The following is a 24,632-nucleotide window of genomic DNA, read 5'->3' on the forward strand; positions in this document are numbered from 1 at the left end:
TACACCTGCCACTACATGACGACACACACTTTCCAGCCTACAACTACCATATTGCATTGCGAAACTCCCTCACTAAGAGTCACGCCCACCGCACCCAATCCACTTTCCGCCTTTCCTACTCTCCGCCCATCTCCCCGCTGTCTCATTGACGAATCTGCCCTCTCACCTCTAGGTGCGGCTCCCCCGACCAATCGCGTCCCCTCAAACTCACGCCACCGCCCACTCTCCGGAAACTTCCTAATGCTTCCTCCTCCTCCCCTTTCGAACAAAAAAAAAAAAAGCGGCGGCCTCGGTTAAGCATTGTGACGTAACGAGCAGAGTCGCCTCCTCCTAAGTCCTGCGCGGCCGCCATTTTGAGTCTGTGTCTTCTCACTGCGCCACGATACACGGAATTATCCCCGCTTCCCAGGGACTGACACCCCAAATCCCCCCCGTCCTGCCTCCCACCTCTCTGTGTTCCTTTCCCGCCTTATACCCTCTCCACTGAGCTCCCTGCCCACCACCTCACCACCTGAGGCGAAAGCCAGTAGAGGGGCCGCTGTGGACCCCTCCAAACCGCCCTACAGTTCTAGCTGGGCCCCGCCGTTGTTACAGTGCAAAGCACACCACGTTGGACTCTCATGTGATGTAGCCGCTCACACAAGTGACACTAAGTCCAGTACAGAAAGTTAATGCTTGTTATGGCCGTGGAGGGCACCAGTGTCCATGAATCCTCCTCCCCAACATCAAACCATGAAAATGAACCAAACCTCCTCTTCCTCCCCGCCGAAAGGTCGAGTAATATCCACAGTGTGTGTGTCTAGAGTCACCCTTGTGTCCTCAGGTCTGGAGGGGGCTGGGCTGGGGGGCTTCCACCATCTGGGGGGTCCAGTACAAGGTAAAAAGACTGCCATCGTGTCCTCTTTGTCTGCCAGCACACCCCATGGCCACGGAATCGAAATGTACTAATCCGGGGGCCCCCAGGAAAGCCCCCCAGCCCGGGCCTCTGTGTCTGCCAGACAAAGCAAGGCGTAAATGGCTTTGTGCGAATGTCGCTGTGTGTGTGACCGATGTGTGACCAATGTGCCAATGTTCTATTCCTGCAATGCTGTTCTAACATCGCAAGTCTGTGTTTTCAGAGTCGTTCTTCTGTCCGCAGGTCTTGGGGGGGCCCCTCTGAGGGGCCACGGCGACATCTATGGCGGTCCGCTGATAGAACGGGGTGTTACGTGTGTTTTTGTGGGGTGTACGCCCCAGCCCCTCCGATCATAGGTCCGGTCTGGGATCTAATGTGACATTGGATCCTAATGGTGGCCAGGAGACCCCCAGCCCCTCCGGCCCTTCATTTCTACAAAGAACTGGGGGTGTAAAAATAGCCTTTTGTAAGAATGTCGCTGTGTGTGTGTGATAATGTGACGGATGTGTGAGCAATGTGTGGCCAAAATGTCAATGTTCTATTCCTGCAATGCTGTTCTAACATTCGCAAGTCTGTGTTTTCAGTTATTCTTGTGTCTGCAGGTCTTGGGGGGGGCCTGGTGGGTGTGCCGAGGGGGGGGCACAGTGACGTTTGTGCAGGTAGAACAGGACTTTGTAGGGGTACTTGCTGTCCACCCCGCATCCACAAACCCCCCCCCCCCCCCCCCCCGCGATAGGTTCCAGTTTGTGATTTTATTCGGGGCTGAAATGTAATGAAAATGGCAACTGTGAGAATTGGCATTTTGTATTGTCCTTGTTTGGGACGTTTGTGGTGTCAGAGTGTCTACAGCCAGAATTGTTTTCTTGTTGAAGATGTAGTGAGGAAAGCGTGACTACAACCTCTGTCAGGTTTTGCTGCTATCTAGGACTCCGTTAGAGAGATTTTGCCTTACTTCCTGTCCTGGTGACTCCCTTTTGACCAGACAGGAAGTGAGGGGAAGTCTCCACTTCCTACACAGACAGGCGTAACTAACCCTTTTTTTAAGGCAAGTAAGGGGATGCTAAGATGCTTATCCGATTCTTATTGTTTGTTTACCTGTTGCAGACATGGTGCCACTAGAACATGAAGTGTCTGAATTGGAGCCACTGCTAACAGTAAAACCTGACAGAGGTTCTAACTTTCCTCAAACTAGAAAAAAAATGGTTATAGATGCAACAAATTTTACACTGCTGCTCTGCGGTTTGCACACAGCGTGGATGTAGCTGCAATTTTTGTGTGTTTTTTAGCCACGGTCCCCATAGACCAGTGATGGCGAACCTTGGCACCCCAGATGTTTTTGAACTACATTTCCCATGATGCTCAACTAATACTGCAGAGTGCATGAGCATCATGGGAAATGTAGTTCAAAAACATCTGGGGTGCCAAGGTTCGCCATCACTGCCATAGACTATTAGATCGGACATTTTTGCTGCAGTTTCTGAAAGTCCTGAAAGCTGCATCTTTATCTTTGTGCTTTCAGAAAACACAGCAAAAACACACAATCTAATATGTCTATGGGACTGCGTCTGAGCTCAGGTTCACACTGATGCGGGTAAGAAGTTAGGATGAGCTCAGGCGTGTTCGCAACCTCACATGCAAAGTGCGCCAGGAAGTCGGCACTGCACAGCGCTTATCACAATCACTGAGACATTGTCCCGATGCGCGGCTGCAGAGATTGGGAAATGTCTCACTGCCTGTGATTAGCGCTGTGCAGTGGCGGACTCTGCACGTGCGATTGCGAACACGCCTGAGCTCATCCTTATTAGAAAGCGTGAGTTCAAACCGGCAATGCAGTCCGACTTCGGGGGGCGATTTGACAGACATCTGTGCGGGCTCATGTACAGATGTCTATTCGGATCGCCTCCGGAGTCACTAAAAGTAGTACAGGAGCTACTTTGGGGAATCGGTACGGCACCTCAAAGTTGGCATCTCACCGATTGGGATGATTGCCGGCAATATCCGCTGATTTGGCATGAGAACTGACATGTCAATGGGCCCAGTGTGAACATGGGGTAAAACACACAATTGCAGCTACCACTGTGCTGCAGCCTAAGCACAGCAGTGTAAAACTGGCCTTAAGGGTTCACATATATGCAGGTCAGGTGTGAACTTTCACGTGTAAATCGCACCTCAACCAGACTGAAAACATTCAGGACCCTTTTTTAATTTGCACTGCCACCGCCCCAATTGAAAGCCGGTCTGGTTCACATGTTATGTGAATCAGATGCAGTTCAAAACGCATTTGATTTGCATATATGTGAACTGAGATTAAAGTCTGTCACTATCAGGCAAAACTTTTTGTTGTTTTTTATTTTGAATAGAGTGGGAAGAGTTGGACCCTCTGTGATGTTTTTGTTGCTGTCTAGGTAGATTCACCCCTCTATTTGTACTGCTGACCATTACTACTGAGAAAATAAGGGCAGATCCAAAATTTTTGATTCGTCCCTAAAACAAGAGGTGAGGGAAAATCATCCAATGGGGATAATTGTTTCAGGGATAACTGTCTACGAGGGGAATTTCCCCTCATTTCCTGTTCTGTCAGTGGTACAGGAAGTGTGGGGAATTTGCTGCAATGGTGCACGGACAGCAAAAATATCTGGCAGGGGCTTACATTTTCCCTCTTTTAACCCCCCCCCAAAAAAAATGGCTATGCGTATACTTTATATATTACCTATCTACTATGAGATTGTGAGATTTTACTCTAAGATATTTTGTGTGGTTTGCTGTGTCCTTGCACAGGAAAGTTGGTGTGGTCCTGGCAGACCTTGCTGATTGGAAGGTTTTGTGATCTTATCTGTTGATGTAACTCTAGTACTGTTGGAAATAAGAATAACATTTAATTCCTGAGAGTGTTGTGGGAGTTGGAGCAAAGTTTTTAAATTTTCCTTTTGAATGTTTGTAAATATCCTAATCATTTGGTGCTGCAGATGAGCATAATGTCTTTTCTATTGTGGCCTAAGCGGAGGAAACAGCGCTGCATTTGTTAATTTTGTACATGATTTATGTAGTATGCAGCACTTTAGAAAAATAAAAAGGAGACCGTAGGTAAGTGCCCCCCCACCCAAAAAAAAAATAAAACCACAAAAAAAAAAACGAAGTCAGCAGCTACAAATACTGTAGCTGCTGACTTTTAACATTAGGGCACTTACCTGTCCGGGAATTCAGTGGTGTCTTCACCCAAGTAAATTTTTCGAACAGCTATCTGGTGCTCATCCATAGCCTTGCAGCTTCAAGGCTGGTTTCCAATTTCCCCAGCCACGGGGCCAGGCTCCCACAAAAACTGTAGCTGCTGAATTTTTTATATGAGGGCACTTACCTGTCCAGGCATCCAGCAGTGTCCTCACCCAAGCCAATTCTTCAATCGGGTGCTGTCGCCGCCATCTTGACTATGGGAAAATGGCAGTGAAGCCTTGTGGCTTCACAGCTGGTTTCCTACTGTGCATGTGCAAAGTACTGCACTTTGTGACTGGGCCGGAGTCTTCTGGGACCTGTGAGGGAAGGAGGGGGGGCCTAAACTTCCCGGTCAGTTTGCTGTGGGGAACTGAGCCGGTACCGGCCCCCTAAATGTAGCAGGGGAGGATGGTGATCAGCAGAACTTCCCCGTTTGGGTGGAGTGACACTTTAAGTTCTGATTTTAGGTGGAGGGAGGGATAGATTTCCCTGAATCCTCTCTAGTATGATAAAGTTTGGTTTGGGAATGACAGCCTAAATATGCTAATACAATGAACTTGTCTGCAAGCAGCAAAGCCCTTGTGCAGACAGTTCTGTGTGGTCCAGATAGGCAGAGCTACTTCGTGTGCTTCAGACGTGAAGGCAGAGGCCTGTGGTCCGAGGCTCATGAGCTCTCCAAACTATGTTTTAGTCTATTCATAGCATGGAAGATGCCCTATATGGACACGTGTACAAGTTCCTTATATACAACTGGACTGGGGGTGATCCAGAAGATTAGTCATATGGGTTTCTCCTAATTATAGAGAAAACGCAACACACTGCAACTGATAAAGATGTGCTTATGGGCTCTCAACCTTGACAGAAAAATTCCCTGTCAGGATGTTTGATGGGTTTTGTCCTTTATTCTGCATAGTTGTGGTCACCCTTGGGGTTTAGCAGTTTGTGATGTAATATTGTTGCAATACTGGCAGACTTGAAGTTATAGGTTGGGTGTCTGTGATTAGCAACTAGCAATTTTCCTCAGCCACGTGACTTGGAGTCACTGAAGAGAAAAACAATTAATACTCTTTGTTTTTAACCTTTTCTACACATTTCCACCACAGGACTAAAACCTCTGTTGATGTGGACTAGGTATAATTGTACAGATTTCATTTTGCGCTCTTTGGTTACCTTAAGGAGGAATGGCTTGGGAATGGCTCTGATTTGAATCATTTGTTTTAATTGGCTTTGGAGAATAGACATTTTCCTGCATTGGAGAGCCTCTCTGGGATATGTTGCACAGTTTGAAATTGTTAATTTATGGTCAGGTCACACGGGTTCATAAATATTGCATTCGATGTCTTGTGGAATTGCCAGTACAGACCTGTAATTGAAACTATTTAGGAGAAAAGCAACCCACTGTGACTTTATAATCTGAAAATGGAAAATGACAGCTGGAATCTGGTTGCTATAGGCAACACCTCCACTTTCTTTTTGTTCATTTTGTCATTGTAAAGCATAAGGCCTGGTTCACAGCGATGCATTTTTCAGTGCCTTTCCAGTTTTGCAGAAACCCACTAGTCTATTAAACATGATTTTCTATGGGTCATGTTCACATCTGTGCGTTTTTCACTGGTGCATTTTTTGGAAAGGTTCAGGGACTTTTTTTGTCCACAGCAGGTTGCATTTTTGGTTTCAAAGACTTTAATGGAAAGGCATCAAAATCACAGTGCTTGCATTTTTGACGTTTCTCCTGCAAGACAACAGACACCTCCCAAAAACACAAAACGCATCAAAAACACGTGAAAAACATTTCAACCGCAACCTGCATAGGTGTGAACCAGCCCTAATGGGATTGATATACTAAAACTGGAGAGTACAACGACTGGTGCAACTGTGCATGGTAGCCAATCTGCTACTAACTTTAGCTTGTTCAGTTAATGTAATCTTTGACACAAAAAAACCTGGAGCTTGGGTTCATACTGAAGGCGGGTTTGAAATTGTGCGAGTTCAGCTGAACGCGAACAATTTCAAACCCGCATTTTAGTCTGAATTTGGGAGCAATTTCAGAGATGTCTGCACCGGTTCCTGCCCAGATGTCTATTGAAATCTCCAAAAGTAGTGCAGGAACTACTTATGGGAATCGGTACAGCACCGCACAGATTGGGACAGTGCCCTTGCCGGTGCCTTATCATATAAGGTCCCCCATCAGATAGCGTCCGCTGTGTACTGCGCATGCGCAGTACACAGCAACACAGATTCATAAAATAGCCGAGGATGAACGGCGCCTGTGCACTGAGTCCAGGTTCTAGCCCCACCATCCAAGTGGACATAGAGTAGGAACAAAAAAAGAGCCGAGCGAGGCCGAGCCCGAAGCACGGCGAGCAAAGCTCGCCCGCGAGGGGCGGTCTAATTTTCACAACCCTATGTCCGCTTGGATGGTGGGGCTACCACCTCCACTCACGGCGCAGGCGCCGCTCAGCTTCGGAAATTTTACGAAGCTTCTTCTGCCCCGTACTGCGTATGCGCAGTACGGGGCGGACGCTATATGATGGCTGGACTGAATATGCCAGAACATCGGCAATAAGTGGCTATTTGACATGTCAAATGTCTGGGCGGCAGTTGATTGATTTCTATACACAGCTGCACCAGATTTTGCACTTTCCCATTTTAGTAAATCAACCCCAATGTCTGTGTGTGCTATAGACCTCTTATAAGACTTCTGGAACTTTAGTGGCAAATTATAAAAAGTAATGATGTAATCATCAGAAACCATTCATAAATGAGCTGTCATTACTTTTCCCTGCGTACACTGATAAAAACTGATTTTGATCTTGTTACCTGGGTTGCTGCTCCCCGTAATTACCATCCCCCTCTACTGAAGCTCTCCACTGAAGTCACTTTATTTTGTCACTTTACCAACATAAAGTATATGTATTCTAAATAAGGAACTTTATTTTATTAAAATTCCATGAAAAAGAATCAAACAGTTTAAAGTAAAAATCCCACTTTTTATAGTGGTTAAGTTGAAGGCAGTGTCCATGTTTTCGTGTGGAAGTTTTTGGTAGTTTGTTGAAAACATAGATGCGGGACATTTTCTCATTTAGCTATTGGTGCTTGCACAGAAGGAAAACACTTAAACCATTATTTTTCTCCCGATTTTTTTTCTTTCCTCCATGAGTATGATGGAATTCCTGCTCATTCATATTAGTAAGGGTTAAACTTGCTCTCGGCTGACTTCAGTGTTTTAAAATGGCAGCGTATGGGTGGGGGAGGGTTTTCTGTTCATCAAAAATGGGGACGCCCTAGGTTTCTTTATGCATGAGTGTTTGGCTTTAATCTCTGTGAGCTTGGATTATTACTCCATGCTACAAACAGATGCCAAATACTTTCCCCCACCCACACCTCATTTTAATAACCTGCTACTCTTGCAGAAGCGAAGCCTCGCCCCTGCCAACTGACCTTTGAACCAGTGTCTTGCTTCTCCTTTCTTCTTTGAACCCTCCCCTCCTTTATGAGCTGCAGTTTTTTTTAAACAAGACCCGGAAAACAAGAGCTAAAATTAAAAATTCTGGAATCTTCGTCAAAGTCACTACCTAAACACCTACCTTATTTCAAGCTTAGTTACTTTAACAAAAAAAATTGAATGATTTCCAGTTTGGTGCAATCCCATTTCTATTCCCTCATAGCAGGAAAGCAGGAGCGTAAAAATTTATTACAGTGAAACTGAGAATGTGAGTATTATCTCCCCCCCCCCCCCCCCCAAACGAAAATGTATTTTCTCAGCAACACGTTTGTGTGAAATAACCAGTTCTGCACTATCAGCGCACACACAGTAAGGTCCCGTCTCTCTATCACTCTCTTTCTCGCATGCCTACATATCTACTCTGAGAGGTTTTGCTTTCAGATACTACAAATGGTTCTTGCAGAAGGAAACATGAGTTAGATGTAAAATTTCTCACAGCTTGTCCCTTTGTATAAGCATATATACAAGACTTCCTAATTATTAGTTGGATTTGTTCTAGGACACCTTACTTTATACTTCAAAGGTGTCAAGATTTATATGGTTAAGCCTCTGGCCTGTCTGGTCACTATACTGTGGGGTTGCGCCGTTTATAAATATGACAAATATAATTGTTTCCTTTCTGGAGGGACATAAAGTGATAAAACTGAAATAGACTTTGTGGCTTTCATGTGTAGCTGTAGGTCTTGTGCTTTAACCCTCTGTAAGCTGGATGATGAAGTTTTTGTATCCCCATAAACATTAGTTGAGTTACCTGAAGAATTAGACAACAATTGAGTCAAACATTCGCACATCTAAATAGGTTGCAGAAACAAAATTTTGTAATTGACTATTGCTGAAACTTTTTGGCTGCTTTTTTTTTTTTCAGTTTTTCTATTTATTTTTGTTGCTTGTCTCTTAACCACTTGACCACTGGGCACTTAAACACCCTTAATAACCAGACCAATTTTCAGCTTTCGGTGCTCTCACATTTTGAATGACAATTACTCAGTCATGCAACACTGTACCCATATGAAAATTTTGTCCTTTTTTTCATACAAATAGAGCTTTCTTTTGGTGGTATTTAATTACCGCTCGGTTTTTTATTTTTTGTGCTATAAAAGAAAAAAGATGTAAAAAAATGAATTTTCTTCGTTTCTGTTATAAAATTTAGCAGATTAGTAATTTTTCTTCATACATTTTGGCCAAAATTTATACTACTACATATCTTTGGTAAAATAAGTACAAATTGGTGGATATTATTTGGTCTTTGTGAAAGTTATTGAGTCCACAAGCTGTGGTGCCAATATCTGAAAATTGATCACACCTGAAGGACTGACGGCCTATTTCCTTTCTTGAGACCCTAACATGCCAGAAAAGTACAAATACCCCCCAAATGACCCCTTTTTGGAAAGAAGACATTCCAAGGTATTTAGTAAGGGGCATGATGAGTTTTTTGAAGTTGTAATTTTTTCCTACAATTCTTTGCAAAATCAAGATTTTTTTTTTCCCTTTTTTTTATTTTTTCTTCACAAAATTGTCATACTATCAGGTTATTTCTCACACACAGCATATGCATACCCCAAATTACACCCCAAAACACATTCTGCTATTACTCCCGAGTACGGTGATATCACACGTGTGAGACTTATACACAGCGTGGCCACATACAGAGGCCCAACATACAGGGAGCGCCATCAGGCGTTCTGGAGCACCCAGGACAATTCTGACATTTCTCTCCTACATGTAAAAATCATCATTTGCTAGAAAATTACATAGAACCCCAAAACATTATATATATTTTTTTTAGCAAAGACCTTAGAGAATACAATGGTGGTCGTTGCAACTTTTTATCACGCACGGTAATTTTTCGAACCCCCCCCCCCCTTTTTTTTTTTAAAAGAAAACAGTTTTGTGCTTAAAAACAAAAAACAAAACAGTAAAGTTAGCCCAATGTTTTTGCATAATGTGAAAGACGAAGTTACCCCCAGTAAATAGATACCTAACATGTCACTCGTGGAATGGCGCCAAACGTCCCTACTTAAAAATCCCCATAGGCAACGCTTTACATTTTTTTTACTGGTTACATGTTTTGAGTTACAGAGGAGGTCTAGGGTCAAAATGATTGCTCTCGCTCTAATGTCCACAGTGATACCTCACATGTATGGTTTGAACACCGTTTTCATATGTGGGCGGGACTTATGTATGTGTTTGCTTCTGCATGCGAGCAAATGGGGACAGGGGTGCTTTAAAAAAAAATGTTATTTTTTTTATTTTAGTTTGACATTTTTTCCCTAGAAATTTATTTTTTGATCACTTTTATTCCTATTACAAGGAATGTAAACATCACTTGTAATAGGAATATGGCATGACAGGTCCTCTTTACAGTGAGATATGGGGTCAATAAGACCCTGCATCTCACCTCTAGGCTGGGAAGCCTGAAATAAAATAAAAAAATGGCAGGGTATTGCAGAGTATTGGCAGGGTATTGGGTATTGCAGAGTATTGGCAGGGTATTGGGTATTGCAGAGTATTGGCAGGGTATTGGGTATTGCAGAGTATTGGCAGGGTATTGGGTATGGCAGGGTATTGGCTATTGTAGGGTATTGGGTATTGGCAGGGTATTGCAGGGTATGGCAGGGAATTGAGGGGTTAATTTTCGGTGAGCAGCACTGTGGGCACTGCAGATACAGCCCACAGCGCTGCTGACACCGATCTCTTCCCCCTCCACTGTACCGAACATGTTATGACGCCGGTTTGTTTACAAGTGATCGCTCTGTCATTTGTGGAGAGCCGGATGCTCTTGAGTGCGTGCGAGAGCGGAATTCTGAGAGGACGTCATATGACGGCCTCTCACAGTTAAACAGTATTATCTGGCACCAGGAAATGTGTATTATGGAAAATCTTTTCAGTAGGTGATCCTTTACGTACAAAAGATCTTTCGCAACTCTGACCTGAGCTGTCTTGCATCTGCTGGAGAGGCTGGCATAGTTTTCAGTCATTTGCCACAATTGTAAGCAGAACAGTGCATGGTTTACACTAGGGTTGCACTGATACTAGTATCGGTGCTAATACAGAGTATTTGCACGAGTATCGGTACTTCTGCAAATGCACCGTTACCTGAAACCGATAGTTTCAGGCTCGGCTCTTTGAGCAGTCAGTGGGTCTCCTCAGTGTTAAGGAAGTCCGGTAATTGGAGCTGTCAAAAAATAAAAGCAGCCGGTAGGGATGCACCGAATGCGTTTTTTGGTGCTGAAACCGATACCGAAAATTAAAAATACACTAGGCCGAAAACCGAAACCGATACCGAAACAGCACTGATACCGAAAATGACTGTTTTTAAAAAATATTTTTATACAGGAGATGGTCAGAGACTGGGGACATGGTACAGGAGGTGGTCAGAGACTGGGGACACGGTACAGGAGGTGGTCAGAGACTGGGGACACGGTACAGGAGGTGGTCAGAGACTGGGGACACGGTACAGGAGGTGGTCAGAGACTGGCGACACGGTACAGGAGGTGGTCAGAGACTGGCGACATGGTACAGGAGGTGGTCAGAGACTGGCGGCACGGTACAGGAGGTGGTCAGAGACTGGCGACATGGTACAGGAGATGGTCAGAGACTGGGGACACGGTACAGGAGGTGGTCAGAGACTGGGGACACGGTACAGGAGGTGGTCAGAGACTGGGGACACGGTACAGGAGGTGGTCAGAGACTGGGGACACGGTACAGGAGGTGGTCAGAGACTGGGGACACGGTACAGGAGGTGGTCAGAGACTGGGGACACGGTACAGGAGGTGGTCAGAGACTGGGGACACGGTACAGGAGGTGGTCAGAGACTGGGGACACGGTACAGGAGGTGGTCAGAGACTGGGGACACGGTACAGGAGGTGGTCAGAGACTGGGGACACGGTACAGGAGGTGGTCAGAGACTGGGGACACGGTACAGGAGGTGGTCAGAGACTGGCGACACGGTACAGGAGGTGGTCAGAGACTGGCGACACGGTACAGGAGGTGGTCAGAGACTGGCGACATGGTACAGGAGGTGGTCAGAGACTGGCGGCACGGTACAGGAGGTGGTCAGAGACTGGCGACATGGTACAGGAGATGGTCAGAGACTGGGGACACGGTACAGGAGGTGGTCAGAGACTGGGGACACGGTACAGGAGGTGGTCAGAGACTGGGGACACGGTACAGGAGGTGGTCAGAGACTGGGGACACGGTACAGGAGGTGGTCAGAGACTGGGGACACGGTACAGGAGGTGGTCAGAGACTGGGGACACGGTACAGGAGGTGGTCAGAGACTGGGGACACGGTACAGGAGGTGGTCAGAGACTGGGGACACGGTACAGGAGGTGGTCAGAGACTGGGGACACGGTACAGGAGGTGGTCAGAGACTGGGGACACGGTACAGGAGGTGGTCAGAGACTGGCGACACGGTACAGGAGGTGGTCAGAGACTGGCGACACGGTACAGGAGGTGGTCAGAGACTGGCGACACGGTACAGGAGGTGGTCAGAGACTGGCGGCACGGTACAGGAGGTGGTCAGAGACTGGCGGCACGGTACAGGAGGTGGTCATTAGACTGGCGGCATGATAAAAGAGATAAGTGTGATGTCCCCTGTGCAGCCAGTGTGTTGTCCCCTGTGCAGCCAGTGATGCAGCGAAGAGAGAGGAGAGCCGCCTCCGCCGTCTGGATCAATAGAGCGCCAGGAACATCACAGCTTTAATTTCAATAGCTGTGTGTTCCCCCGTCGCGTGCCGTCGCATACAGCCCCTCCTCCTTGTCCGGGGAACTGTGATAGACAGATCACCCGTCCAATCTGGATGGGTAATCTGTCTATCACAGTTCCCCGGACGGGGGGGGTGGGGGGCTGTATGCGATGGCGCGCGACGGGGGAACACACAGCTATTGAAATTAAAGCTGTGATGTTCCTGGCGCTCTACTGAACCAGACGGCGGAGGCGGCTCTCCTGTGTTATAGATCTCCCATGATGGGCGGCACCCGGGAGGTGGGGATGGAGCCCCGCCCCATTTTCGGCTCAATTATCGGCCGTTTATTCCTTTCGGCAAATTGCCAAAAAGGGCATTTTCGGCCGATATGTTTCGGCGGCCGAAATTTCGGTGCATCCTTAGCAGCCGGCAATGTTTATTAATGAGGTGTTCCCATTTTATTTAAAAAAAAAGAAGTCACAAGCTACAAATACTCCAGCGATGCGGGGGAACGAAGCCCCGTTCGTCTCCCCCTCCGGCGGTGCCGGAATTGTAACTGTGGGCACAGCTGGGCACCCACTGCGCATGTGTGAGCGGCGCCGCATGCCGTGATTGGCTGCGCGATCATCTGGGACCTGTCATATGTCCCAGATGATTGACAAGAGCGAGGGGGCAGAGCTGAGCCCTTCCTTCGCCGAGGGGAAGTGACGGCAAGAGCCCAGGCACTGAAGGAGGCAGACTACGAGGGACCCACTAGCAACAGCCATTTAGGCACATTCATGCATGCATTTCTTTTTTTGGGTGGAACACCACTTTAACAACATTTCTCAGCCCTGAAACACTAAAATAAAAAGAAACATTGTTTCCTTTTGTTTTCTATTTATTCATCTGCAGATCAAAAGGATGAACAAATGTTCCTCTGTTTAAACCCTTAATTTACTCTAATCAGCCTTAATAACTCCCTATTCTGCTCCATTTACTTATTATTTTCCTGCTTTTTTTCCCTTTTGTTCACATCTTTTGTTTGCTTTGTTAGTAAATATTTTTACACATATATATTAACATATATTTACACATTTCACATTCACGCTAAATTAAAAAAAAAAATCTATTTCATTTGTAAATAACTTTTCAATGCTTTGTACCATTGCTGACAGCTGATGTTAAAACAAAACGGTTGCGGTAGGTATAGGTAATTGGTATCAGCGAGTACTAAAAAAAAAAGTATCAGTGCTTTTACTGATTGTTAAAGAAATGGTATCGGTGCATCCCTAGTTTACACAGAGTTAGGTTGGATTCACATATATGCGAATTGGAAACAAACAAACATTGCAAACAAAATGAAGGTTTCCCAATTGGAATAATAAGAGGTCAGATTAGTAAAACAGCAATATCAGAACATAGATTTGCAAAACAAATGGGATAAAGGAATATTCCTGAACTTTGGTTTATCTCTTGGTTACTGTGAAATTGTTGGAATGCATCAATGCAGTGCATGTTATCTTAGCTTGCAGAGCATGGATTCATTGAATGGGTTCACCAAAAATGTAAATATTGCAGAATATCACGGTGGATAAAATCTGATTTTTTTTTTAATTTAAATCGATTTATTAATTTTATTAATTTTTTTAATTAAGTTTATTTTAATAATTTAATAAAATGCCTTTTGGAGTAAAAATCTAACGATTGTTTTCTCTATAAGATACATTAATAATTTTGTTCAGCATTAAAAGGAGCTTAGTTATGTAGCACAAGGCTGTATATTCTGCGATATTTAAATTTTTGGTAAACACGTTCAATGAATCCAAGCTCTGCAAGCTGAAATAACATGCACTGCATTGATGCATTCACACAAGTTCACAGTAACCATGATATAAACCAAAGTTCAGGAATATTCCTTTATCCTATTGTTTTGTAAATCTATGTTCTGATATTTCTATTTTTACTAAACTGACCGCATATTATTCTACTTAGGAAACCTTCATTTTGTTTGCAGAGATTAAAAATTCTAACTACCAGCAAGAATAAGTCCTTACGTTTAAAGGGCACCTGTCATTTCAGATCCATCATGGCAGCGCCTGTGCTGCCTCCACGTCCCTCAACTTGTTGTGTCACTGCCACATCACTAGCCATCCCATTAGACCCCTTTCTCCCTGTGGTGCTTTTCAGGCGTTTTAGCGATAAAAATAGCGTCTGTAAAGTGGCTCTCAAGCCACCCCAATGTGAAAGCCCGAGTGCTTTCATACTGGGTCAGTGCGCTTGCAGGATGGGGGAAAAAAGTCTTGCAAACAGCATCTTTCGTTGTTTACACCGCTCCTCCACTGCCCCTGCCTATTGAAATACATGGGCACCGCTGCCGGAGCGCCGCAACATGGCGCTATTAATCCTTTTCTCAGCCGCTAGCGGGGGGCTTCAAAGCTAAAACTAGTGGCACTTTACTGCTAGCGCTGGCACCGCCCCAGTGTAAAAAGGGGTCTTAAAGTGAATGGGACTGTCGGTGAGTCAACAGCAGGTCAGAGGAGGAGCTTCTGCATGACAGATGACAGTTGCTCTTTACAAATTATGATTTAAATCAAGTCTTTTTACTGGGGATTTAAATCAAATTGAGAATATAAAACCTCATGCTGAATAAACTAAATTATTAATGTATCTTAAATAGAAAACTACCATTAGATAGATTTTTAGTCCAAAAGCATTTTGTTAAAATACATTTGATAAAAATCAAAAAAATTATTGTTTTTAATCCACCCTGCTCCCAGGACATTGCTAAGTGAGGCTTAGTCAATACTGCTCACCTTCCCCCATCACAGGAATGAGCTCACAAAAGCTGAGCTCAGAGCAGTGTTCATTTTGGCAGCAAATTTCTGTTTAGTTTTAGTCCCATTTTAGTCTTCTACAATTGTTTGTCGTATTTAGTCGACTAAATCTCCAGTAAATTTTAGTAGACTTAAACTAATTTTAGCTGTCTAAAATCTAATTGGTGTAGTTAAATTTTTGTGCATTCTTTAAGCCAGGGCTCGACAAAACCCGGGCGCCAGGTCGCATTGGCGACTAGAAATAGCGACCTCGCGCCTGGGGCAGCACAGCTGGGGGTATCCTGTCTCTGTGGACCCCCCCAGCGTGATCGCGTCGGGCCGTTCCGCCGGCGGCCAGAAATTTAGGCCGCGGCTTTGAGGCCTTCTGCGGTCCTATGATTCCTTATGGAATCTGGCGCCCTCTTGTGGTCGCCGTTGGTATGACAAACCAGCAATGATAATGAAGCTTCCTCTGCCTGTTTTATATTACCTGCTTCTTCTTCCCTTTATTTAGAACCCCCTAAACATTATATATATTTTTTATTCTAACACCCTAGAGAATAAAATGGTGGTTGTTGCAATACTGTCTGTCACACCGTATTTGTGCAGCGGACTTACAAGCGCACTTTTGTTGGGAAAAATAATTTAGTTAATAAAAAATTAAGACAACAGTAAAGTTAGCCCAATTATTTTTTATATTGTGAAAGATAATGTTACGCCGAGTAAATTGATACCCAACATGTCACGCTTCAAAATTGCACCCGCTCATGGAATGGCGACAAACTTTTACCCTTTAAAATCTCCATAGGCGACGTTTAAAAAAATTCTACAGGTTGCACATTTTGAGTTACAGAGGAGGTCTGGGGCTAGAATTATTGCTCTCGCTCTACCGATCACGGCGCTACCTCCTATGTGTGGTTCGAACACCGATTTTATATGTGGGCAGGACAGGGCGCGTTTAAAAATTATTATTTTTTCTTCTTATTTTAACTTTTTTTTTTTTTTTCCACTGTTCTTTTAAAAAAAATGTTGTGTCACTTTTATTCTTATTACAAGGAATGTAAAAATCCCTTGTAATAGAAAAAGCATGACAGGTCCTCTTAAATATGAGATCTGGGGTCAGAGAGACCTCGGATCTCATATTTACACTAAAATGCAATTGAAAAAAAAATTGTCATTTGAAAAAAATAAATAAAATGTCCCTCTAAGAGCTATGGGCAATGACTTGGAGACGGGGGGGTGGGGGGGGGCGGCGACGGCGCTGCTATCTTCCCCTCACTCGTCTCCATGTCAGGCCAGGGACAGGTCCGGATCGCCATCACGGACCTGGCTCCTAACTTTTTAAGCTGGCTCCTAGATTCCAAGCAAATTTGTCAACCCCTGCTTTAAGCATTTCCAAACTCATTATATACTGCTGGAGTGAAAAATGTAATATGTTATTATTTATGGTATTTAGGTTTGAACGTGCACTACAGACCAGTGTTAATTTTGACAGCAAATTTCAATTTAGTTTTAGTCGTATTATAGTCTTTTAACTAAAATGCCATTTTAGTTTGTCGTATTTTAGTAATTTCAATTGTTTTAGTCGTATTTTAGACTAAAATCGTATTAATTTAGTCTACAAAAATGTTTTAGTCGACAAAATTAACACTGGCTCAGAGCTATCAGGTGTGAGAAAAAGCATGCTAGGTGCTTTGAATTAGAGAAAAAGCTCATTCCTGTGATGGAGGCGGTGAGCAGTGATGAGTAGGCCTCAGCAATGTACTGGGAGTATTTCAGTCAGGCTTTGGGAGGTATGTGTACAACTATAGCAAGGATATTATTCAACTTTAGTCAGAGTTTCACAGTTTGTTTTTATCTACAAACATCCCTTAGGGCCGGTTCACACAGCGGGCGATGCGAGGCGACACGACACGACTCGCCTCGCCTCGCTCCCGCAAGTCGCCCCCGTTCTGTACAATGGAACCGTTCTGAGAGGAGCGACTCGAGTCGCTCCGACTCAGAAAAAAGGTTCCTGTACTACTTCTGGGCGACTTGCATTGACTTCTATACAGAAGTCCTCTGCAAGTCGCCGCAGGTCGCGGCGAGGCAAGTCGGAGACGCCTCGCCGCGCCTGCAGTGTGAACCGGCCCTTACCCGCATAGATAGTTTTTTTTTTTTTTTCTGTACAGGTGAACATCCATCAAACCCTAAATATTAGTTTAGGGTTTAAACATATTTTAGGCATACATGAGACCAGATTATTTCCTGCACTGTGCCTTCAGTGGAAAAGGGAATGAATTGCAGCTGCTGTTTTAAATGCCATCCAGTGTATGTGTGATCTGAAGTGACCTTCAAGTCAAGAATTATCCTGCAGTATTTGAGTTAATTATTTGTTTAGTGTATTTACTAGGTACAATAGCTGTTGGCTTGTGACCTTGTGTGGTTTTTATTTCTTTTTACCTTTGACACACTAGGAGGCCCTAACAAGTAGGATCAGCACCTTTGGTAAATTAGGCTGACCTGCTGTACCTACCTATTTTTAAAGTGTATCTAAACTCTTAAATATGTAATATTTTTCTGTTCATCAGTCTTTAGATGTAGTGGCTGCTTTTTTTTCCACTGGTGATCCTATCAGTAGCATACTTCTTGTCCTAAGCTAAGGTGACAATGCTCACTCGTGCTATGTGAGGGAGCAGAGTTGTCACACTAGCCACCTTGCAGAATTCCCCCCTTATTTCTCCTGTCCATATCAGAGAAAAGGTGTTCTGTAGCCCGCAGAGGTAAATTGGGCAGGGCTGATAACTGCTTAAAGGCTGCATTCCCCTTTCTGAAGATGTTAAACTCGTATTTAGGGTGCAACATTTACCATGCTTAGCTTCCATCCACTCTGCCCTTATTTTACTACTTACAGCAAGCTGTATTTGCCATTTCTGCCGAATCATTGAGATAAAAAATTTGCAGATACAAATTTTCTCCATTTTTTTTTTCTTTTCTTCACAATACACACAAAGCATTAGGCTTGGTTCATACTGTAACCTACATGTGAATCGCCCAGGAACCATAAGGAATCTGTGTGCAGTTCACATGCGATTCAGTTTGATTATTTCGAAAGGGCTCAAATCGTACCGAAAGGGCGCATCACATGATCATTTTGTACCTTGTTTGCGATGCGTTAAAATCGTTGGGGTGTTAACTTTGTATTGACACCCGCAGCAGATCGCAAACAGTGCGACGTGTCAGCAGATTGATACATCCCATCCATTTCTCCTATCTCATACAGAGCCCTATGAATTTCTAGTAGGAAGTACTCAGTGTGCAAGCAGTGCTGGATTTTCTTATTTAAGACACACTGTGTAAGCTAATATTTTAATAATAATGACGTTTTATTTATAATGACACTTTACATTTATTATAAAGATATATATATTATGCAAATACATTTTCCAAACTCCCTCCCATTACTATGATGGGCTTTCTCACCAGCCAAAAGAAATGTGTGAGAAGTAGGAGGTGTATGCAAGTACTTAAGCCATGCCCATCAAAATATCCTGGCATTTGGTCATAGCGGTAGAGACTAGAGGCTGCTGCAGATACGACTTTATATTTTACACTTTTTTTTTGTTAGTTTTAGTGACAGAGTTACTTCAAACTAACCCTTTCCCAAACCTGGGCAACCCATTGATTTCACCTGCCAAAGTAGTAGGGCTGCTTTTGACTTGAAAGGGCCAATAAAAGTGCTGCGTTGGGGGGTGGGCTGAGATTGCCTTACAAAAAAGGTGAAAATAATATCGTTTCAGACGGTCATATCTCCGTGTTGTCTGTTTATTTTAAAACGTAACTTTGTTGAAAGTGGTTTTTGCTTTTCATCTCATCCTTTGGTTGGAATTGCTTATGTTTACTTAAAGAGTAACAACATTTTTGTTGAGAAAGAAACATTCCTCTTTGGGATGTACATTTCAAGGATTTTAACAAACTTTATTACAGATATAGCTGTCTGTCTGTGTCCATGTGAATCTGCATCAGAATTTATAGTTAATAATCAGCTGCTGCACCTGCAGGGTTCTGAGGAAAGTGGCAGGGTCTGTTTATAGAAAATGACAGAGCTGCAGATTAATAAGGATAGTCATATTAAAAAAAAAATTTAATTACAATATGACTTGTGTTGCAATTGTATACACTATATTTTTTTTCATTTTCTATTTCCCCCTCCCCCACTAAAGTGGAGTTAGCCTTTAACAAGATTAAAATTGCCTTTCATGTTTGATAGACGAGCTCCATTTTTCTGTTACTTATTAACATCTGTAGGATTATTACGATAATATTTTGTCAGTTTTGGTCTGCATCCCTGTCTCAAGTGTAAAGTGCATTTTCCCCAGCTCTCCATTAATACATCCCTGTAGACATTCTCTGATTGTAATATGGCTGATTAAATATGTTGTTAATATGGTCAGGTGAGACAGAAACTTTTTTTGTGATTTCACAGTAATTGAAAAGGTTTCTTCTTTATCTGCTTCCTTTTTTTGGTGTAATGTTCCATGGTGCCATACAGAAGGCTGCCAGGCTCTGTGCCCATGTGAGCAGTTTTTAATTTTACCACCCCCTGCTTGGAAGCAGTGGATAGTAATGGTATGTTGTTTGTTGGCCTGATCTAGTGAAACATATTGATGTGCAGTTGTGCACATTTGAAGAGCAGCAATCGCCCAATATCACATACTTAATTTTTCTGCCATTCTGGCCACTCTTGTCGGTTGAACATGAACTTGGGTATTTTCTCTGGAAATACTTTGTTACCATGTGTTTTGATATGCGCGTTGGCAAGGTGCATTGGAATGGCATTAAACATTAATGGCTGAGCTGCGTCACAGCAAAAGGGAGGTTTTTTTTTTTTTATTCAATGGAGAAACTGCAGAAAAGCATGTATTGCATTTTTGGCGCAATTTGCATTCTGCGCATAGGTGTAAATCTGGCCTTTAAGTGTTTGTCACGGCACTTAGAGGACTATGCAAGCCCCTCTGTTAGAGGCTGGCATAGCACATTGTGCAAGTTGTTTTGAAAAACGAGTGGTCTAAATACCGAATTTCAGCTGTCTTTAGGCTGGTCACATTACTTGCGGCCGTTTTACAGCTCTGATTGATGTCTTCTGCCGGAGGGGCCGTGATCTACCAATGACGTCAGCCACTCGTGGCCACTCGTCTCCTCCACAGAATCCATCGGAGCTGTAAAGCGGCCACGAGTCATGTGACCGGCCTAGAGACAGGTGAAAATTCTGTATTTATAACACTCGTTTTTCAAAACAACTTATACAGTGTGCTATACTAGCCTCTAATGGAGGGGCTGGCAGTGACAAATTTAAGTTTTTAGTTTTACCATTATAGTGGTGGGGCCGGGCCAAGACAGAGAGGGAGATGACAGGCAGGAATGAGGGGGGCGAGGGGTGAGAGCTGAGAGCAGGCAGTGTTTGATGGAGGGACACACTCTGACTACGGTGGTCATGGCTCAGCAGCCATGATTTTCGTGGTCAGCGCACAGAAGGCATACAGGAAGTAGCAAGTTCAGGGTGTTTTTTTTTTTTTTTTTCTTTTTACAGTTTAGAGGGAGCCAGATTACACAGCACAAGCACTGTGCTGTATAATCTGCTTTAAAGTGGATGTAAACCCACTCTCATCCTTTTTAACCTACTGCAATATTGGTTATCTAGAAGGATATACATGCCTCCTGCACGTATACTTATCTGTCACATGTCTCCCCTCTGTCTGCAATGAGACCCAAAAAACTGCAGATTTTGTGGGTGGGTCTGTTTTCCAGGGCTCGGTGGGTGGAGTCGTGATGTCAGTAGCCTCCCCGCCCACCTCTACACTCCCCTTATCAACATGCATTTTCTCCTGTGTATTTCTTACACTGAACTTCTGTTATGATCACTAACATCCAGTCATAACCCAGAAAAGTCCCTACATGACTTCAGCATGCCAAATCATGCTGAGGTGTGGAACAGCCAATCCTTGCAGAGCAGCAGAAGAAAGTAGTGGGAGGGAATTAAAAAATAATGCAACTCTCTTAGGCTAGTGCACGAGATATATAAATCACCTGTCACTCACAGCAAGGGGAAGGATTTGATGAAGTTTTTCTCTGTTTGCAAAGATTTATCTCACTGAACAATAAGATGAATGATCAGAGCTGGATTAAAGAGGAAGTAAACCCTGATGAGTTTACTACCTCTTTCATTCCCTGCAAAGGTAAAGCATAATGGACTACTTTGCATCGCATAGTAGTCCATTATGTGTCACTTACCTGACACAGGAGCCAGCGATGTCACCGCTGTCCCCTGTAGTCCGGCGCATCCATCTTCTAGGTGGGTCTCGTGGCTCCGCCGCTGTCATTCGGCGAAGCCGCGTTGACGCCACTCCTGCGCATGTGCACGGGAGCCGCCATGCGCGGCATATTCGCCGTTGACGGTGCCGCGCTCAGTGCGCCTGCGCGCATGCGCCGTAGACAGCGGTGCCTGTCTTAAGGCAAATATCTCCTAAACCGTGTAGGTTTAGGAGATATTTCTTGGACCTACAGGTAAGCCTTAATCTAGGCTTACCTGTAGGTCAAAGTGTGTTGTAAGGGCTTACAACCACTTTAACTCTTTGTGGCAAGACTGGGCTCAAATGATAGGAAATCTTATACTGTATGACATAAAAAGAAAATCGGGTTTACATCCAGGATCTATATGGTGTTTTTGGGGGGGGGGGGGGGGGTTAACAAACTCTTTAAGTCTGGTACACATTAGCAGTTTTTTTTTTTCGTTCAACCTAGCGGGCTGAATGATGAAAAAAAGCCACTGTACTAATTGGCGATGGTAGTACAGCGATCTCCCCCGCTGAGCTATTGTGCTCTGACAGGAGTTCTGACCTCGACACACCGCCCATTGGCTGAGAGCACTGATCGGATGTAGATCGGCAGACCTTTTTCAGTCACGCCCCTTCGACAAAAGCTGGACCAGTTGCCATACACACTGGCCGAACGTCGGACAATTTTTATTTGGCCTGTGTATACAGTCCTTTACACTTTAAGAATGCTATTGGCACCAAGATTTCTCTGGGTGGCAACTAAATTATAAAATAGCTTTTTCACCTCTGTTTATCCAGTGGCATATTTTATATCCTCCTGCTGTTTCAGAAGCATTTAATTTTTTTTTTTTTTTTTTTTTGTTACCAACGTCTTATCTTGTTCAGGGAGTCTTTTTGCAAATTCACATGATTTCCACAATCCACTAGCCTGCTGTAGACATTTCAAGCCTTTCTTGTTAGAATGGGTGTTGTTAACGAGCATATATACTATATATTCAAACACTTTTCTTATACTCCAACAGGGAGGATGGTGAGCTGGAAGAGGGTGAACTTGAAGATGACGGAGGTGAAGAGGTTAGCCATAATGTGGCTGAGCCAGAAGTTCCTAGAGAGAAAAGTGAAAAACATCACAGTGAGTCAGACGATGAAAAGTCACATCGCAAGTTGAAGAGGAAACGTAAGAAGGAGAAGGACAAAAAGAGGGCTAAAAAGAAAAGAAGATCTAAGCACAAGGTATTCGCAGAACCATTAAGAGGGGAGCAAAAAGGACAAAATATTTTGTCTTGAGGCAAAGCAGCTTTTAGTTACTGCTGCAATTCAATAACTCCTCCATCCACATTCAGCTGATGTTTCTCCTAGATACTTAGAACAGTGTCATAGATTTATCCCTACATTGCGTCAGAAGTTTTCCTAAGGGCTCTTACACACTGGTGGACTCTCCACTGATCCCCGCTGAGCAGGTAGATGACAGGTCCATGTCCACTCCTTTAATGCAGAGCGGACACGGCCTGCTTACCTCTATGGGCGGTCGAATGTAAACGGACCACCTCTCATCTGATCCATCAGATGGATGGGGAACATGTCCCCCATCCATCTGTTTTTAGCGGGTTGGATGTTGGCAGGTGTAAACGGTCACATGTCCGTCTTACATTTGCCACTCCATTGAGGGCAACGGATGATCCACCTAAAAAACTGACAGGTGAACCCCATCAGTTCGCCCCCTGCGAAAGGTGCTTGAAGATACATACCACTGGTTGTCAAACTTTTCTGTAGTTAGGATCTGAGATGCTAATTTGGAAGTCCTTCATAGCCTACTGTGCGCATCTGATTTTTATTTTATTTGGGATAATCTCCCTCACTGCTTTGCCTCTATGCTATTCTATTAAGCAGCCAACACATGCTATCATGTGTTCCCACACGTCTTATAACTAAAAGGTTAAATCTATGCAGCACTACTTTCCTGAAACAAAAACACTTACTCTTTCACATTAATGTGTCAGACTTTTTATTTTTCAATATTTTTATTCTGAAAATCAGTATTTGCCGTTGTAACAGAAAATAATTGCTCATTATCAAACGGAGATTATTCTGTTACTGCACAGAGGAGCATATTTTGATATTAAACTTGATGCATCGTTATCCACATATTAGATTTATGTGAGGAAATCAAAAACGCACAGAAAAAATAAAACATTTAAACCATAAAGAAACACTTTGTAACTTATGAAATGTAGAAATAGCATCAAGCGATGAGGTTTCATAATATTCCGTGTCTTCCCCACTCATCTCTCTAGAGATATGCAAATCTTGGGAGGGAAATGTATTTATAATATAGTCTTAATTCTGGAATACCTCTTCTCGCTCTCGGTACTTCACAGTTGTATTTTAATGCCCCTAACCTGTCCACCTTTAGGAGATCCCTGAAAACTCACTTATTCAGGGAAGCCTATCCTACACCCACCTAACAACTGTCCCCGAGCCACCTCCATCAAATCATTCCCCGCATATATTAATTTTGGACCACCACCCCCTCCCTTTAGAATGTAAGCTCTACGAGCAGGGCTCTCCTGTCCCTTCTGTAATGAACTGTACTGTAATTGAGCTGTCCCCCCTCTACATTGCAAAGCGCTGCATAAACTGTTGGCGCTATATAAATTGTGTATAATAATAATGCGTAGCATGGAAAACAGTTAGGGGTAAATCCCTTTCCCCCTCTGCTACATCTACTTGATGTAACCTACTAACTTAACTCATGTGTAGTCCCAGGGACCATAATTGGTCTGAGGGTCCATCGAAAGGCAAATATAGATTGAAGGAAGAGAGAAAGGGAAAAGAGATTACAGAAGGAATAGAGGGTAATGAAAGGGGGTGAGCTCTAGCCCCGGAAAAGAGCACTCCAGAGCCAATCCCATCCCATAATCCAGCTGAAAGGCAGTTGATCCAGGGGTCCCATATTTTGTCAAATAAAGCCAATTTATCGTTCACAATTGCCGGGAGGCGTTAATTTACCATTATCCATGATAGTTTAGATTTCAGCAGGTGGAAAGGGATCGTAGGGGACTTCCTAAGATTTGGCCCTGCTCTCTCAGGAGAGAGGTTTATGATGCATCATGTAGGGCTGGGGTAAAGTCCTTGCGCAAACCAGGAAGTAGTCGTGCACATGATTCTATGTAATTTTTGTATAAGCACAGGAGACGTGAAAAGTTTGACACAGTAATGTGAAGG

General features: G+C 43.8%; 1 protein-coding gene across 5 annotated transcripts in view; it reads left to right on the forward strand.

Annotated features, from left to right (window-relative positions):
* The first annotated feature begins 324 nt into the window (after positions 1 to 324).
* Positions 325 to 24,632, forward strand: part of ZC3H4 (zinc finger CCCH-type containing 4) — a 90,992-nt gene continuing 66,684 nt past the window's right edge. For 3 of the 5 annotated variants that reach the window (XM_077457477.1, XM_077457810.1, XM_077457564.1), the window contains exons 1-2: positions 325 to 772; positions 22,430 to 22,640. In XM_077457477.1, coding sequence (XP_077313603.1) covers positions 672 to 772; positions 22,430 to 22,640 — 312 coding nt within the window. In that variant the 5' untranslated portion in view covers positions 325 to 671. Of the gene's footprint in view, positions 792 to 7,591; positions 7,819 to 22,429; positions 22,641 to 24,632 lie in introns of those variants that run through there. The other 2 variants (XM_077457649.1, XM_077457728.1) reach the window with 2 other exon arrangements.

This window comes from Lithobates pipiens, unplaced genomic scaffold (genome assembly GCF_037356315.1).
Source record: "Lithobates pipiens isolate NorthernLeopardFrog02 unplaced genomic scaffold, aLitPip1_a1.2 Scaffold_1, whole genome shotgun sequence".
NCBI lineage: Eukaryota > Metazoa > Chordata > Amphibia > Anura > Ranidae > Lithobates > Lithobates pipiens.